Raw genomic sequence first — 18,292 nt, 5'->3', positions numbered from 1 at the left:
CAGCTACAGTCCGAAGGCCGTCCACTCCTGGCTGACCAGAGTGATGTACAACCGCCGCAGTAAGATGAATCCTCTGTGGAACACCGTGGTGATCGGAGCTTCTACAACGGAGAAAGGTTCGTTCACACACACGGCTTCGTTTTCAATTCATCTTCATATTCTCATTTGCCACCGATCTGTCTGTGGAAAGCCAATCAAACTCCGGTCTTTATCTGCGAACATGTCAGTGGGAACTAAGGCTGCACGATTCATAGATGATCATATGTTTCCACGATTAGTAATCATGTAATCCGGCGATACTGAAGTGTTTGTTATATTTCCTGGTGTGGTATATCAAGCTCTTCCATCGCTCCTGACCAATCACAGCCTCTGAATGTTCATGTACATCATCATGTGACCAAGAAGTAAAGTTCAGCTAGAGAAGCAGCAGAGAAACCTGACAGAGAGTCGGACCTCTTTGGTTTGAAACCAATGACAAGAACAGATTCTGGGCAGTTTGCCTTAATAAAGTAGGAATTATTGATTACGTGATGTTTAGTAAGTAAAACAGTAAGACAGAGTGAAAACAAGACTTTCTAGCTGCTGATAATTTGATCAACACTGCACTGAAAAAAGTGAAATACATGTTAATTTACTAAAAATAATTTTGTTTCCTGTAACCGATACAAGTAATTGTGATATAAATATTTGGGAAAATAATGAGTATTATAATTTTTTCCATAAATGTGCAGCTCCGGTGGAAACTCTGTTCAGTCAGAAAGTTGCCGAGTCCCTACAGTTTCCTCTCAGCCTTACTGTTGAAGTGAATGATGTCTGGTTGAGAGAAACGGGGGAAAGTGAGCGTGACGTTTCCAACGCAGCATAATCCAAGTCCAGAAAGTTTAAACTGAAGCAGATGACTGAAATGAATCTACACAGACACAAAGTGTTTTGTAGCCAAACGATTAAACTGTGAGTCCAAAAGTCTGAGTCAGTTTGAATTAACGAGTCGGCCATCTTGCCTCTCTAGTTTCCTAGGTTACGTGGACAAGCTGGGCGTGGCCTATGAGGCGCCCACAGTGGCTACTGGCTTCGGAGCGTACCTGGCTCAGGTGAGGGGCAGTGTGTGTGTGTGTGTGTGTGTGTGTGTGTGTGCGCTCACACTGCAGCTGAAGGTTTCCCAGTTCTGATGTTTTCTAATCAGAAGTCAGTAAGTTGACGAGTCCCTACAGTTTCCTCTCAGCCTTACTGTTGAAGTGAACGATGTCTGGTTGAGAGCAGAACGTTTTCACTTCCCATCTGGACCTACATGCGATTTGTATCTGAACGCTCCAATCAGAATCTGTCGGCCTGTTGCCATGACATCATGACATCAGTTGAGAAAATGGTTCGCACTCAAAAAAGAAACACGTTTTCCAAGACCTTTGTTCCTATGTTCTCATTATATTGTTGTTTTTTTTATAAATGCAGAAGGGTTAAAAATTAACATTAATGAAAAAAAAACCAATATAATGAGAACATAAAAGATCTTGGAAAACTTATTTCTCTTTTGAGAAACTGAAGACATTTGACTGGTTCTTACGCACCAAACAAAGCAAAGGTGAGCGCAGTGATTTCTCCTGTAGGCGTTGCCATGACAACAAGTAAACCTGACATCACCGACCTGAGCCAGTCTGTCTTCATGTAGTCGGCTTGTCTGAGCAGCGTCGGCGTGGAGGAGAACGAGACAAACAGACGACTGGACGCCTCGATTCAGTCAGAACTGGAACCCAAACCAGTTGGAACAGAAACGGATGAGACAACTTTAGCTCTCAGTTCAGATTATTATGGGATGTGAGTTACATCCTACAGTAGATATGAACAGTCATCCAAAAAGTTGAGGAGAAAGGTCTGCAGTGTGAATGAAGCCTACAGCCATGTGTGTCCTCACTTGTGTATTGATCGTGTGTGTGTGTGTGTGTGTGTGTGTGTGGTGTGTGTGTGTGTGTGTGTGTGTGCGCAGCCCCTGATGAGGGAGGTGGTGGAGAACAAGGTGGAGATCACCAAGCAGGAGGCGCGGGAGCTGGTGGAGCGCTGCCTGAAGGTGCTCTACTACCGCGACGCTCGCTCCTACAACAGGGTGAGTTCACCTCCGGGGCCGTTCTCTGGCTCCGCCCCCTCCCACCACCGCAGGCTCCGCCCACTCCCACCACCGCAGGCTCCGCCCACTCCCACCGCAGGCCGCCGCAGCAGGCTGGGGGTTCAGTGCCTTGCTCAAGGGCCCAGTGGTTGTGCGATGTTTTACGAATAACCCGACATTTTCTGCAGAGTCGAATATCCGGAGCTTTTCTACTTCCATGTCTCTGCAAAGCATTTGCTAACTTTGTTTTGAAAAGTGCTGAAGAAATATAGTTATTATTATTATTAGTTATAAATGGTTATTAATGTTTGAATTCACACTCGCAGCCATGGAAACCAAACTTCACTGACAGTAGTTTTGTGTTTTTTCAGTTGGTGGCCATTTTGGAATTCAGATTCTGTTCTTACTGTTTGTGTGCGTAAAGAGTGGTGTGATTTAGATTTTGTTGTTGTTTTTGTTTTTTTTAGCACGAGATCGCCATAGTAACGGCGGAGGGAGTGGAGATTATCGGCCCGCTGTCTACTGAAACCAACTGGGACATCGCTCACATGGTCAGGTGGGGTCAAAGGTCGCCGCTCATCAACACTGTGGTTCTCGTCCTTTCTGACCGCTGGAAAACCGAACGCTGGTCCTGGAATATTCCTGGAATATTCCTGGAATTTTGAGGCGTATCCCAGACCGGGAAAGTCGGGGGATTTGATAAATTAAAGTCGGGTTCGGGTCACTTTCCAGGAATCTAGCAGAATGTGTTTTACAATACAGCTGCTTTCACAGATTCATTACATTAGGCAAACTTTATTTATAACACATTTCATACACAAGGAAAATTCAGTGTGCTTCACGTAAAACACAAAAAAGAAATAATTTTAAGAAAGAAAGGAAGATAAAATAGGTCAAGTCATGTCAAAGTTTATTTAAAGTGCAGTATCACATCAGGGCGTCTGTACACTTTACAACAAGGAAACAATATTAAAAGAATCAAAGAGAGACATAACAGTAAATGCTAAAGAATGAAACAATATAAAACCACAACAATAATACAGTTAAAAATAGGATTAAAACAGAAAAACTAACTTGTAGCAGTAGAGACATGAGGAGATGGTAAGAGATGAGGATAACAAAACATAAATGAAAGAAATAAATGATAATAAAAATAACAACACCGGTCACATTTACATACAGATGATTTAGCAGAAGGCCACAGAGAAAGGAAGGAGGTTTATTCCAGAAACGCATTCAGTTTTAGTTTTAAGAAGCGAGGAGGAGCCATTTGGTGCTTTATAGACCAGCAGCAAAATGTTAAAGTTAAAAGATGATTTTCAGAAAGATGGTTTTTCATTAGATGGTTTTCAGCCTGAAAAAAAGTCATGAAATAGTCCTGGAATTCTGGATTGAGAACGGACGCTGCCAAAGAGTTTCTGAAATTCCTCAGCAGAAGATATGAAAGCATCGTAGAACAGGTTGTGAACGTGTGGAAGGGCTTCACGGGTACTTCTGTGTAGCTGTATATCAGAATTTAACTTTCTATTATAACTTTTATTGAAGCATTTAATTTCATTTTGCATTTTATGTGTTGTAGTTGAGAATTCAGTTTGTATTTGTTGTTTTGCTGATCTGTGACGTTCGTCTTGTTTCTCCTCAGCGGGTTTGAATGAAGCCGGAGCCTCGCTGTCGCCTTTCTGCTGCGTTCACAACTCACCTGTCCCACGTTAGCTTTTTGTTCTGTTTTATTGACACTTTTGTAAAATGAAAAATAAATGTGCTAAGTCTAAATTGTATTGTGTTTTTGTTGTTTTGTGTGGGAGTTGAACGTAACAGACGAGTGTGAATCAGAGTCACTTCAGTCCAGTTGAGAGGAAGCAGTGTTGGTCACATGGTGCAGAACACAGTACACACACACACAGTACACACACACACACAGTACACACACACACAGTACACACACACAGTACACACACACACAGTACATAGACACACAGTACAGAACATCGCTAATTAGCTTGGGACATCAGACTTTTTTTTTTTATCTGTTTATTGATTTCAAAAATAGCAAACAGAAATAGTAGACAATAATTACAGAAGAGCTGAAGCTGGAAAAAATCTGTAAAGCGAAGATGCTTTCAAAAAGAATGAAAGGAAAAGTTTCTAAATATCTATATAAATAATAATAAAAATATCTATATTTTTATATAGATAAAAATGTACAGTAAAGACGCACTAATGCAGAAAACAAACATCTAAAACAAATTTTATATCAAAAGTCTAGGGTGCCTAAAGACTAAGAAACTAAGACTATTAGTATTAAGACTTTTGCACAGTACTGCATGTCTATTTGAATAAGAAACCATTTGGAGTGATTCTACTGTAAAAAAAACATTTAGTTGGTTTAACAGTGAAGCTGCTGAACTGGAATCCATCGCCCGCTGTGACAGGTGGATTAAAAATGTAGATTTCTTCCCAGTAGATATAATCTATCTAGATATAATCTACATTTAGACAGCAGGCTTCAGCCAATACAGGCTTATGAAGGCTGATTAAAAGTCTTTAAATTTGATTTGTTTTCATGGCTAGAAATGATCAGGATTCAGAGTTTTATTCTCTTCAGGGTGGAAAAGCCTCTGAAACGTCATAAAACTCTCCACTGAAACCCAGGAAAATTAAGTTATTTTTGGTTTGCGGGTCGCAGGCTGCCTTTTAAATGAAGAATTAATTTACAAAAACAATACTGAACAATTCAATGAATACATAAAACGTGCAAAGAAAATTAAAAAATCTCATGTCAGGTTTTCCAGACCTTCAATTATATCAAATTTTTTATAAAATGTCAATATCAGCTGGATTAGACAGCAGACTGTGCATGTAACTCTAAATATATTGTACACACTGCATTCAGTCTCAAAGAGTTTAAAATCCTGGAAGAAATGTAGTGTGTTTAAGTGTAGGGTTGGATTAAAATCCTTTTATATCGAAAACCTTATTTCTCATGTTGACAAGTATGTAGTTTTTTAGTTGCATGTTCCCCTGGTTCACGAATCCTACTCAGAATGTAAAAATGAAATATAATAAAGTCCAGGATATTAAAGTATTCTCTTCTGTAAGAATCACATCAGATGCTGTTTTTCCACAAACCGGACGAGTTCTGTTTCACAAAAGATTCTGTTCACGTGTTAACATGACGAGGATGCTGTGTTTTTACATTTTTAATAGTTTTTATTTATTCCACTGCAGTCTGTATCCTGCTCTGTGCTGCTGAACTGGCCCAGTTTCCCCTCAGAGATCAGTGAAGTGAATTTTATCTTTATACAGGGATACTTGTGATATTTAAACAGGCTGTGCTGCCATTTCTGCCTTATCAAGTCAATGCAAAGTCGCTGGACTGAATGAAATACAGTAAGCTATGATCCTAAATAAAAAATATTTGGTTAAATAATAAAAGCCTGCAAAATCGCCCTCGGTCACCAAGTGTTTTTTGACAACAAGATGCCTAAGAGAAATATATTTCATCAACACACTGTATGTCTTTCAGTGTACTTTTAATATATTTCTGAGGTTGAAAGCGGCCTGTTACATGACGTGTCTGTGTTTCTCTGTCCTGCTGCCGAACATATTCAGCATACAAACACGTATTAACACATTAAATAAAACGTTCATTACAGTTCATTTTGGTTTCACTTTCTGGCCCAAATATTAAGGCGGCTGTTGCTATGCAGATTTAGTGAGAGAAATTCATCTGTTTTGTAACTGGGCAGACCAGGAAAACACGTCCAATCAGAATAATCTTTGTCAAAAAAATAATTCTGCTCAACGAATAGAATTGAACCCGCTTTTGGTATCTGGGTAGAATTGGGACAGCTCACCAATCGGAATGGACGCTGGCTTTGTAGTCAGGCAGACATAACAAACTCGTCCAATCACAAAAAAATCTGAAAGGGGATTTTTGCTCTATCTTGGCTCAGGTACTTTCTTTTTCTTTTGTAAAATAATTACTGTAATGTGTCTGGTCAAATATATCATAAAATAATCATACAATTTACAAACTACTCTCAGGAATTATTTTGAAATTTAAAATATCGTACATAATCACGTTTAAAGGGTGTTTCAGTGCTTGCTAAAGCTAGCTAATAGCCACCAGCTAAGCTAGGTAGCTAGCTTGTTACGGTTAGCTGTTAGCTATTATAGCGGCTAATGTTATTAGCCAACGCAATTTCACTTTCCACCATGGAAGGGATTTCTCTCAAGCTCTGTATGATTTTGGAAAAAGAGTCAAACCTGCTCGTGAAAATGTAACTGAAGTCTAACAGTGAAGCTAGCCCGGTTAGCTAACGCATTGAGGACAACCGGGCTGCTGTGTTGCTAGCAAGTTAGCACGGCGGTAACATGTCGAGCTGGGTCAGTGTGTGTAATAGTAAATCGCAGGCACATGACCAGCAGCGCTGCGCCCGCCGTTAACAACACGCGTCCGGACAGGACATGTGAAGTCCGGCTGCCACGGCTGCTTTAAAAGCGACGGGCGGGTTTGCGTGTTCGGCTGTGCGGGAAGCAGGTTAGCTAGCGCGGGTTCAGTATGGCCGGCGGCTCCGCAGAAACAACATGCCTCCCCTGCCGTAGTAGTAACGTTACGGCACCGTGCTCTCAGCGCGTGACAGCCGGTCCAGACGGTTTTGACAGCCGGCATGTGTCATTACCTGACAGTCAACGGGCCTTTTTCACATGGCTGTCAGGCAGCGAGCTAGCGGCAGAGCTACAGGAGGGAAGTCTGGGTCAGTGTGGGCTTTTATTGTAAACGTCTTCTGCTGAGAGAAGAGTTGTAGCTGCTGCAGGGAGGTGGGAGTGTCCTGCTGCCTGTCTGTCTGCCTGTCTGCCTGTCTGTCTGTCTGTCTGCCTGTCTGTCTGTCTGCTTATAATCACTAGCTATACCTGGAAACCTGCCACCAAACACAACGCGCTGCTCCACCTGGTCTAATATAATCTAATATAATCAACTTGGAGTGAAGAGTGAATGTCTGTCTGTGGTTTTACTCTGTGTTTATTTTAGTCTTTCTTGGATTTGGCCATCTGTGCTTATTTGACTACAGCAGGGATTTATAACCTTTTTTTTTTTTTGGCAGTGAAGCATATTCAGCTGCTTGAATTCCTGTCCACAAAGTCCTGTGAGATCACAGTAAACACACTGAGCTGATGTGAGGCCTGCACTGTTATTATGTGCATTTGTATATTGTTGAATTATGAAAGCTGCAAAACTGCTAATCGCTTAGAGTCTCAAATGCAGTTTCTGTCCCGTCACTTTTCTTTCTCCCTCCATCCCTACCTCTCCTCTCCTCTCCCCTCCACTCCTCCCCTCTTCTCCTCTACTCTCTTTTCCCTTCCCCTCCTCTCCTCCTCTCCTCTCATCTCCTCTCTCCTATCATCTCATCTCTAATCTCATCTCCTCTCCTTGTCTCCTCTCCTCCTATCTCTCCTCTCCCCTCCTCTCCTCTCATCTCCTCCTATCATCTCATCTCTAATCTCATCTCCTCTCCTCGTCTCCTCTCCTCCTATCTCTCCTCTCCTCTCTCCCCCTCTCCTCTCCTCCCCTCCTCTCCTCTCATCTCCTCCTATCATCTCATCTCATCTCTAATCTCATCTCCTCTCCTCGTCTCCTCTCCTCCTATCTCTCCTCTCTCCCCCTCTCCTGCCCTCCTCAGATGATGCTGTGTTCTGGTTAGTTCCTGGTCCTGATGTCGGAGGACCAGCGGCCCCAGCGGGCGGAGGCGTCCCGGCGGGGGGAGGGGGGTCTGGAGGGGGGGGAGGGCGACACCGAGCCCAGCATGCTGCTGCAGAAACTCAAGAGCAACATCTCGTAAGTTTCATTTTCCTTCCCAAACTTTATTTAGTCTGGGAAAGTTGACGAGCGGACCGGTGATAATTCAGTATTCTGCTTTCAGTGAATCACATGGTGATGATCTGGTGATTCTGTGAAGTCATGACACACAGTTCTGCTGTCTGATGAGAACAAGCACATTTTATTTAAAAACTCAGATGAAACATTGTAAGGAATATTATTTGTAAATGATTGAGGAAGTCCACATGCTGGGTAAGAAAATGGACATAAAATAGGTTTCTCTGGTGCGTCGATTTCAAACTGGCTTAAATTTACAACCAGGAAAAGTGAAATCCGCACTCTCAAAGAGAGATCTGGATTGATTTATTTTACGTTTCAAATAAAAAATAAGCAGCTTGACGAACAGAAAAGACATATATTTTTTATTTGAAACATGTAAAATAATGAAGATATCTTTTTGAGAGTGAGGATTTCCTTTTTTTCGTTAAGGAATATTGTTTGATTACTAATAATCGGTATCGGCCCTGAAAAACCATATCGGTCGGTTTTCACCTGACGCTCCACCCAGCTGTGAGTCGGTGAGGTCACACCTCTGACAGGTGTGTTTTGTTTTGCAGGAAGAGCGTTCAGACCAAAGTGGATCAGATCCTGGTAAGAAGCACACACACACACACACACACACACACACACACACACACACACACACACTGATACAATATGATGACACTATCAAACCAAACCCCTGCCTTTGATCCCTGAAATGTCCTTAATTTCTCATCACATAAACATTAATTATCCATTAAATATAACAGTTTTAATAAAGTAAGGTTAGTACCATGGGTTTATAAGGGATTTATTCATGGGTTGATTCACAGAGACTCTAGAAATTAAGGGATTTTTCATGTCTTTTATGCAGGTTTACAGGTTATTAATGAGTTATTAATGGAAAGTTCCTGAATTAATGAATTTTACATTAAATTAGAAAGTAAGGAGGCAAGATGAAAGGGTGTTCAAAGAGGTTTCAATGGGGTCTCCTCCATTAATAACTCCCATAACTCATTTTAAGGGCATTTTGCATGAATTAAGGGGTGAATTAATGTAAATGTGAGATGATTTTAAGGGATTACTGGTTCATAGAGTAATGAAATAACAGCCTCTGTCTGTCTGTCGTCCAACAGCAAGATGTTCAGCGTTTCTCAGACAACGACAAGCTGTACCTTTACCTCCAGCTGCCCTCGGGACCCAGCTCTGGAGACAAGAGGTGAGGTCGTAACCATGACGACTGGGTTTGACCTTTATCACGTCAGCCCCGTCTCAGCTCTGAACTATCTGATAAACCCAAAAATGTCCAAAAAGTACTGGGATTTTTGAACGGACTTGACTAGTAGAAAATGATTTTCCAAAGAGTTGTAAACTGTGATGTAGTTTGATAGTGCACAGCTACAGAGGAGTGTGTGTGTGTGTGTGTGTGTGTGTGTGTCCACAGCAGCGGTGGTGACTCCAGCTCGTTCAACACAGCTGACCAGCTTCACACCTGCAACTGGATCCGCAGCCACCTGGAGGAGCACTCAGACACCTGCCTGCCCAAACAGGACGTCTACGAGACATACAAGTCAGCACACACACACACACACACACACACACACACACACGCGCACACTCACACGCACACGTACACACAAAACACACACGCACACACTCGTCTTGTGATTTCCTCGTCAGTTTTTCAACATGCTTGTGTACTTTTAGTTGTCAAAGCTAAACTGAAAACTGATTGATTTCTCTTATTGATTTTATTAATTATATTTCAGTGTTTCCTACAGCTATCTCATATTTCTCGTCTCTCAGGCACCAAACTCTCACTCCAGTGTTAGCTAATGAAGCTAACATTAGCTAACTTGCAACATGAGCTGACTGTTATACTCACATTATAATAGATTATCATTATCTTAGTGAAGCAGATACAACATGCAGCTTTGTTCTGTTCAGTTTGTGTCGACACGGAGCAAACCTTTCTCTCCAACATGGCCGACTCAGGTTCTTCAGCAGGTTGTAGATCAGTTCTCTCCATTGGCAGCAGTGTTAAGAAGCCAACGTTTCAACACGGTGTTTACCAGACAGATCTTTCTGTTTCTGTTGTCAGGCAGCAGCACCATAAAACAGAGATTTGATCAGGCGTCAGAATGCTCACGGACCAGAAAGTCCTGTTGATCAGATCTTGTTTCTGGTCTCAGTCGTCAGAAAGATGTGAGAGAAGCAGCTGGACGGAGTTTCACTCTGTGCTGAAACACTGAGTCAGAGTCACAGACAGACAGTTCACTTCTTATCACTGCTGCCAATGGAGAGATGGTGTTTATTTGTTTATTTGTTTATTTGTTTATTTGTTTATTTAAAGGATCCCCATTAGCTGATGCCGTGGCAATCAGCTAATCTTCCTGGGGTCCACACCTGACATACTGTACATAACACAATACATGATAAACATTCAATTACATTAATATACACTAAATTACATCAATATACATTAATATAAAAAAAGCAAGCTTACATTGATATGAAATTAAAAAAATAATACATTCATATACAATTCAAAGCCAGTCAACACTGAACGTACATTTAGGTAGAATACTCATTAAAAATCAATATACAGATAATATTTAAAAAGAATGAGGATTATACAACCCATATGAAGCGGAACACGAATATTGACAACTGGTACAGAGTTATACCTCCTACTGTTCAGTCTGTCGTCTGCATGCCAATAAATGCCTCTTCATAATCTTTTTGAAGAATGATTTATTTTTTATTAGGCGGATATTAAAAGGTAAATTATTCCAGTTTGTTATGGCTCTGTAAATGAACGAGTTAGTCCTGAGGCTGGGTACCACAGTATGACCGTTACCGGCAGATCTGGTGTTGTGGTTATGTTTGTTATTGCAGTAAACTATTTGGCCGAATAAAAATGTCGGCATCTTTGAGTTAATGGTGCAGCTTAAAAATGTGGCCATGCTTAAGGAAATCCTTTGCTCAGTGGTTTTCGGTGCTGGTTCTAGTAGAGCAGCCCAGAACAGGTCCAGCAGCCCGGTCGACCCCTGACCTGCTGTCCTGGTTCTTCTCCCTCTCACCCCTCTCTCTCCTTGTCGTTCTCGGTTCTCCTGGTTCTAGGCGGTACTGTGAGAACCTGCAGCATCGTCCTCTGAGCGCCGCCAACTTTGGGAAGATCATCAGAGACATTTTCCCCAACATCAAGGCCCGGCGGCTGGGCGGCAGGGGACAGTCCAAATATCCTTTCAGGACCCAGACAGACAGGAAGCTCAGAGGATTAGGGCTGAAAATCACTATGAGCCAGAACCTTAACTTCCAAATCACAAGAGGCTGCAATTATCTTATCAGTGGTTGGTGATCAGAATGGATCCTAACATGGTTTTGTAGTAGTGAACCCAATTTCTGACCTATAAATTCAATTGCACATTGTAAAAAATGTTTTTATTGTATTCAAATAGAGCAAATTTTAAGAAACATCTCCATTTTTTATTAAAATCGGTTCCGGTTTGCTGAAAAATATAAAATACAGGAAAGTGAGTCTGTATACTGTATTGCAATTTATATCGCCGTTGCAATATTCAGCAAATATAATGGCAATATGATTATTTGTCAGTATGGTGCAGATCTGTAGAGGATACAGTCTGTAAACTGGTATTTTGTGGGTTCTTTAAACAGGACTGTCACTTGTTTTTAACTCTTTTTATTTTCATGCTAGCAGTCATTTTATTGGTTTGGTGTATTTTTTCTCCAGATGGTGGAAATCTCATTTTGGAATCATATCTCATTTTCTTCTGTTGATGCTGAAGTAGACTGTACGTCATACATATTGATATGAAATCATAAAGCAGTCATGACCTTTGACCTTTCAAACACAAAACAGTAGTCGGTGCTGTCAGGCCAGTGGAAGCGTGTGTGTGACAGCTGCTGATACGATAGAACCGAAATATCTTTCCATCAGGTCAAAACACTTTCCACAGCTGGTTAAGATGAATTGACTGTGCTGGTTTGGGTTGGAGTTGGAGGTCTGGGTCTGGGTCTGGGTCTGGGTCTGGGTCTGGTCTGAACAGAGCTGTGCAGGTTTTACATGCTGGTTGCTGGTTGAATTCCCTGACTGCCCGGCGGTCACGTACTGCTACAGCGGGATCAGGAGGAAGACGGTGCTCAACATGCCGCTGCTGCCCAACCTGGACCTGAAGAACGACCCGGTACGGTCCGCACTGTACTGCATGTACTACTGCATACAGTACTACTACATATACTGCATATACTACTGCATACACTGCATATACTACAGAAGAAGAAGAAGTGGGTAGTTAGCATGAGCAGCGACAGCCGCCATGGCTGAACAGACAGAGAACAGAGAAACTCACACTCCGTGGTTTAATTGTTTTAATTGAACGTTCTCCTCGTCCCCCTCTTCTTCTTCTTCTTCTTCTTCTTCTTCTTCTTCTTCTGCAGTCGGAGCTGACGGAGCTGGTGCAGACCTACAAACAGGAAGTGACGGAGGCGGCGTGCGAGCTGATCTGCGACTGGGCGCAGAAGATCCTGAAGCGCTCGTTCGACACGGTGGTGGAGATCGCTCGCTTCCTGGTGCAGGAACACATCGTGAACCCCCGCTGCAGCCAGGCGGAGCTCGTCACCTCCGCCGCCCTCGCAGGTGTGTGTGTGTGTGTGTGCGTGTGTGTGTGTGTGTGTGCGTGTGTGTGTGTGTGTGTGTGTGTGCGTGAGTGCATGCATCAGCCCTGTGCTAACCGTTTTTTTTTTTTTTACTACAACATATACTATTGCCTATACTACTACACATACTACTACATATACTGCATATACTACTACATATACTACATATACTATTACATATACTACATATACTACTACATATACTACATATACTATTACATATACTACTACATATACTATTACATATAATACTACATATACTACTAAATATACTGCATATACTACTACATATACTACATATACTATTACATATACTACATATACTACTACATACTACTACATATACTGAATATAATACTACATATACTGCATATACTACTACATATACTACTACATATAATACTACATATACTACATATACTACATATACTATTACATATACTACATATACTACTACATATACTACATATACTATTACATATACTACATTTACTACTACATACTACTACATATACTGAATATACTACTGCATATACTACTACATATACTATTACATATAATACTACATATACTACTAAATATACTGCATATACTACTACATATACTATATATACTATTACATATACTGCATATACTACTACATATACTACATATACTATTACATATACTGCATATACTATTACATATACTGCAGATATTCATGAAATATTGTGATATTCGATAATAATAATATCGGCCCAGGCCTACCTGTGTTGCTTCATGTGTTCTTCAGGGTTTTTACAACTCTCTGCTGGTCTGTGTGTCCTGCAGGAGGCCCGGCCAAACCCCACAAGGTCATCAAGAAGACGCCCGTCTCCTCTAAAGGAGGCGGGGCCGAGAGCGACGGCGGCGCCGTGGAGCTGAAGGTGCGTCGGCCGGCCGGACCGCAGAACTTCGCTCCGCGCTCGTCCGCTTCTGCTAACTCTTCTTCTGTCCCTCTGCAGAGGGATAAGGAAGGCGGAGACTCTTCTTCGTCTAAACTCCAGGCCGGAGACAAATCGGCGACGGCAGCCAAACCTTCGTCCCTCGACGCTCCTCCTCCTCCCTCCTCCTCCTCCTCTCTGCGCCCGGCGGGGGGGCGAGACCTCCAGGTATCTGTTCATCTGTTTATATCTGTTTATATCTGTTTACATCTGTTTATATCTGTTTATATCTGTTTATATCTGTTTATATCTGTTTACATCTGTTTACATTTGTTTACATCTGTATGGATCTCCTTTGTCACTCTTTAAAGGACCTGATTGAAGTGTTGTAAAGAGTTTTTTCTCTCTCTTTCTCTTTTGGGGTGAGATGTTTCTAAAAGTCCCTCAACTTCTCACCTTTGCAGTTTTTGTTTTTTCTTCTATCTTTTTTCAGGGGTTAAAGGCATACTGAGCAGGATTCTCCCCCTATCATAAACTCATCCAAACAAAATGGTCCTACTCCATCATTACATCATAGTCCATTGGTAGTGTGTGACAGTGTGTGACAGTGTGTGACAGTGTGTGTGTGCAGAGAGCCTGCTGCCTTCTGCCTGGATTTTATTATTTCTGAATGTTCTAGACGTTTCTGGGCGTCGACCTTTTGGCAGCAGGTGAGTCCTGCAACCAAAACTAAAAGCCTCACTGGCTGTGGTCCGAACTCTAATACAGAGGAACTGGAGTTCTGGTCAGAGTGAGTGTGTATGTGTGTGTGTGTGTGTGTGTGTGTGTGTGTGTGGATGGACTCCCCGTCTCTTCATCCTCATCCTCTCCTTCAGTACTCTCCAGCAGGTGAAAGCAACAGAGTCACTCTGGTTTTGGTGTTTCTCCTCGCTGTACTCAGGGGGCGTGGCTTCATTTTCAGGGGCGTGGCTTCATGTTTAGGGGCGTAGCCTCAGGTCTTGTTGAGCTGGGAGGCGGAGTCAACTTTGAAAGTTGTGTTTACGAGCTACAACTGGCAAAATCCTCCTCAGTATGCCTTTAATGTGTTTTTATCACGTGTGAATGAACTAAACTAAATGAATTTGACAGGTGGAAGCCCTCATGAAGCACTTACCCAGAATCCTCCCTCGGAGCTCCGTTCCCGACAAGACGCAGCTGTCTGTTCGCTCCTCCCCGCCGTCCCTGGCGCCCAAAGACGCCTCGGGTGTGGGCGGGGCGTCCGTGGGAGGAGGCCCGGCCGCCGCCGCCGGCGGGGGCGGGGTGAAAGTCATCGCCATGGCGACATTACCCCAGCAACAGGGCGGGGCGGTTCCGGTGGTGATCCTGCCGCAGGGCTGTCTGTCGTACGCCGAGAGAGAGAAGGTCGCCCCGCCCCCCCCGCCGCAGCCTCCTCCTCAGCAACACGCTCCGGTCACCGTCGCCCCGGTGGCGCCCACCTCCGTGGTGCAGCGGGCGCGGGGGAACGCCAACAAGCGGCCGCTGGAGTCGGCCACGTCGGGCGCCGGCAGCGGGACGCCGGGGGCTTCTGCCGGTTCGGCCGCCAACACTCCTCCGGTCAAACGGAAACGCGGCCGACCGAGAAAACCTCGGCCGGAGGACGCCCTCCCCCCTCCTCCCCCTCCTGCTCCTCCCGCTGCTCTTCCTCCCCCTCCTCCTCCTCCCCCCCATCCTCCCATCATCACCTCCCTCAGCGGCGGAGTCATCCAGAAAGCCTCCTCTTCCTCCTCCTCCTCCTCCCAGCAGCTGGTGGAGCTAGTCTTCCAGGACCAGCAGGGTTTGGTTCTGACGGGCCAGCTGTCGGAGCCGGGCCGCCCGCTGGCGGTGGAGCACCGCGGCGTGGTGGTGCAGAGCGCCGAGCCGGACCGCCACCCCCGGCCCCTGCTGCTGTTCCAGACCCCCGGAAACCCCAGCTGGGAGCTGGCCGGCCCGGGACGCACCGCCATGGTGGAGGTGATCCAGAGAGCGCCGCGCCCCGCCAACAACAACAGCGGCAGCGGAGCCTCTGTTGCTCTTCCTCCTCTTCCTCCTCCTCTTCCTCTGCCCACGCTCCACGAGGATCGGGGGGAGGTGGAGATAACGCTGACGCCGGTGGAGCCGCACGCCGGTCTGCACCTCAACCCTCCACCTTCCTCCACCTCTTCTTCGTCTGTCGCTCCCTCCTCCTCCTCCTCCTCCACCGCCAGCTCCGTCGTGTCCGGCTCGGTGGTGAGAGTGGAGGAGGCGGAGCCAGGGGAGAGTAGCTCCTCCTCCAAGAGAGAGGGACACTAACCCTGGTCCTCCACCCCCCCTCCATCCTTATATAATTTTCATTGTTTTCTCCTCTCCTTTTCTTCCATCTCTCTCTCTCTTTCGCAGAGATTATACCCCCCTTCTCTCCCCTTTATTCATCGTTGCCCACGGTAACAAGCTTTTACCTCACCTGACGAAGCCCCGCCCCTTTTCCCTCCCCTCCCCTTCCTCTCCTCTTCCTTATTGGTGGAAATCCCAGGTTGGCGGCCGCGGCGGGCCAATCGAGGCGGATAAATGAAGCCAAAACCACTAGAAGCGAACCTTCCGCTGGCTCCCCTTGCACTTGTGAACAGACTGAGCGTGTGCGAACCTCGGGGCGCTTAGCAACCATTTTGCTGTGATTCTTCAAACTGCATGTTCGTCCGTGTTTTAACTGTGGCTGGAAACGAGAAATAACGACTCTGGACTCCCGAGGTGGCCGGGCCTGAGGGAATACTTTCCTTTCTTCCCTCCTTGTTTCCTTCCTTCCTTCGCCGCCTCCTGGCTTGCTCCCTCGCTTCCTCCCTCCAACCTTGCGTCCCTCCTTCCTTGATTTCTCATCTGCCGCGCTAAGATCGGTGAAAACAAGACACCCGCTGCGTCGCTCTCACTGATTAAGAGATCAGAGTTTTTATAGGAAAAAAGGAGTCGTTTAAAGGAAGGAGGGAAGGATGAAAGGAAATAGGAATGGACGGAAGGAAGGAAAGAGAAAGAGGGAAAGGTAGGAGGGAAGGAGACACGTGGTTAGTATTGAATCAGGCCCCAGACCGAGTTCAGCCTGAAGTCGACAGAGAGATATTACGGGTCAGAGCCTTGAAAAGGTTCTTTGTGCTAAAAAAACAACCTCTCCTCCAGAGCCGGGCCGCCATTCCCCTTCAGTTCAGTTCATGATGAAGACGGTTCTTCAAAAGTCAAATGTGAAATCAGTCGGGTTTGAGGAGGTTTCAGGTCTGGAACATCTGGAAATGTGCAGCCGGGTCTAGAAAAGTTTGGTAATTCAACGAAAAGGTCTGGAGAAGCAGCCGCTGTCAGCAAACCTCATACTGAACATTTGAAAATTTGAAATTCGGTCATAAATAAATAAATGAAGGTCTGGGGAAAAAAAAATTCTATTTGAATTTTGGATTGAATGTGAATGGAAGCCCGGCTCTACTCTCCTCTTCAAAGAGCTCTTCTGTTCTATACAGCTTTGGTTTGTTGTGTTTTATCGGTGTTGGTCAGTAGATAAGATAGTTGTGTGTGTGCGTGTGTGTGTGTGTGTGTGTGTGTGTGTGTGTGTGTTCAAACGGCTTCCCAGAAACTTGGCAGCAAAGACGGGGATGACTCCGCCCCCCTCCAGTGTCCAGCAGGTTCCTCTTTTGGCGAGCAGGAAGCGCAGTGCATCTTTCGCTAAACGTTGTGATCTAAAAATCGAAAAGTACGACAATTTCAGCGCCGCCGGGAACACGAAACAGAAGCTCTTTAACATCAGTAAGGAGAAAACAGCTGGAACGCGCTGTAAAGAGGTTCCTGATGGACACACGGGTCGTAACATGATCCCAAAGCGCTCCTAAATACCGAGTCATGGTGTAAAGCGTGATCACACGAGGAGATCGTCTTATTTTTGTTAAACCTTTATTCATCCAGTTTAGTTTGAGATTAAATGATCAAGTAGCACATTTAGTTACAGACGAAAACAAAATCTAAAGACCTGCAAGCCAAGGAAAATACTGCATCATTCGGTCCTGGACTGATTTCATTCGATGTAAATGACGAGGCGAATGTCATAGTTTTGATTTTCTTTAAAAGTGATCAAAATCTTACAGAACACCTCATGTCTCGCGCCGCGGGACTCGTACAGTGCGTCTGTGTTTTAAAGGTGCGTTCCCCTCTTGAGGCGTGATGTCGACTCTTCCTGCTCCTTCACCCCGCCGTCTCTCAGGGTGAGAGTGAGGCGCCGTCTCTCAGGGTGAGAGTGAGGCGCCGTCTCTCAGGGTGAGAGTGAGGCGCCGTCTCTCAGGGTGAGAGTGAGGCGCCGTCTCTCAGGGTGAGAGTGAGGCGCCGTCTTGTGAGACGTGACGTTAGCACTTACCGGGCGTGGTGACAACATGTCCGCCGCTCCTGCTGGAGGAGACTCTGTGTTCGCACCGCCAGCAACGACCTCACGGCTGACGTGAGACAGCTGACTGCTGGCTGCAGCGACGTCAGCGTGTGATTGGCTGCTGATGGGTGATGTCACCCAAAGGTCCAACTACTGTGCGTTCACACTGCGAGCAACTGGTTCTGACTGGTTGTGGGCGGGGCCAGAGGCTCTGATTGGATCCATATACCTGCTACAACGTTTTAAACAGCCAATTTCTGTTTTTTCTCTGCTCTGGTACTGCCTTAATAATAATATAGCCTAAAATAATCGTTTTGATGAGTTAATACAGCTAGCTAGTGCTAATTAGGTAGCATTAATCA

General features: G+C 44.7%; 3 protein-coding genes across 3 annotated transcripts in view; all 3 read left to right on the top strand.

Moving 5' to 3' along the window:
• psmb4 (proteasome 20S subunit beta 4) overlaps window positions 1–3,871 on the top strand; it is a 5,862-nt gene extending 1,991 nt beyond the window's left edge. The window contains 6 exon segments of the mRNA XM_078290588.1: window positions 1–95; window positions 98–116; window positions 1,010–1,091; window positions 1,982–2,098; window positions 2,566–2,654; window positions 3,741–3,871. The exon segment at window positions 1–95 is cut by the window's left edge and continues 12 nt beyond it. Coding sequence (XP_078146714.1) covers window positions 1–95; window positions 98–116; window positions 1,010–1,091; window positions 1,982–2,098; window positions 2,566–2,654; window positions 3,741–3,753 — 415 coding nt within the window. The 3' untranslated portion in view covers window positions 3,754–3,871.
• The window catches only part of LOC139911314 (BCL2/adenovirus E1B 19 kDa protein-interacting protein 2-like), a 225,970-nt gene that overhangs the window by 33,804 nt on the left and 173,874 nt on the right, over window positions 1–18,292 (top strand). The gene's annotated exons all lie outside the window — the stretch shown is intronic.
• rfx5 (regulatory factor X, 5) lies at window positions 6,022–15,850 on the top strand. The gene is made up of 11 exons (XM_071926287.2): window positions 6,022–6,054; window positions 7,783–7,937; window positions 8,537–8,570; window positions 9,098–9,180; window positions 9,409–9,531; window positions 11,085–11,201; window positions 12,091–12,169; window positions 12,423–12,621; window positions 13,452–13,546; window positions 13,625–13,771; window positions 14,672–15,850. The coding sequence occupies exons 2-11, from the start codon at window positions 7,816–7,818 to the stop codon at window positions 15,848–15,850; spliced, it is 2,178 nt and encodes a 725-aa protein (XP_071782388.2). The 5' UTR covers window positions 6,022–6,054; window positions 7,783–7,815.

Source organism: Centroberyx gerrardi, chromosome 19 (assembly GCF_048128805.1).
Source record: "Centroberyx gerrardi isolate f3 chromosome 19, fCenGer3.hap1.cur.20231027, whole genome shotgun sequence".
In the NCBI taxonomy this organism is placed as follows: Eukaryota; Metazoa; Chordata; class Actinopteri; order Beryciformes; family Berycidae; genus Centroberyx; species Centroberyx gerrardi.
Note: the sequence above shows the minus strand (reverse complement) of the source record. Positions and strands in the feature narration are given on the sequence as shown.

Excerpts from the sequence above, each read along its gene's own strand:
- rfx5 (XM_071926287.2), top strand. The coding sequence starts at position 7,816 with ATGTCGGAGGACCAGCGGCCCCAGCGGGCGGAGGCGTCCCGGCGGGGG. Across the intron at positions 8,571-9,097 it reads CCAAAGTGGATCAGATCCTG|CAAGATGTTCAGCGTTTCTC; the intron begins GTAAGAAGCACA and ends GTCGTCCAACAG. Across the intron at positions 9,532-11,084 it reads GACGTCTACGAGACATACAA|GCGGTACTGTGAGAACCTGC; the intron begins GTCAGCACACAC and ends TCCTGGTTCTAG.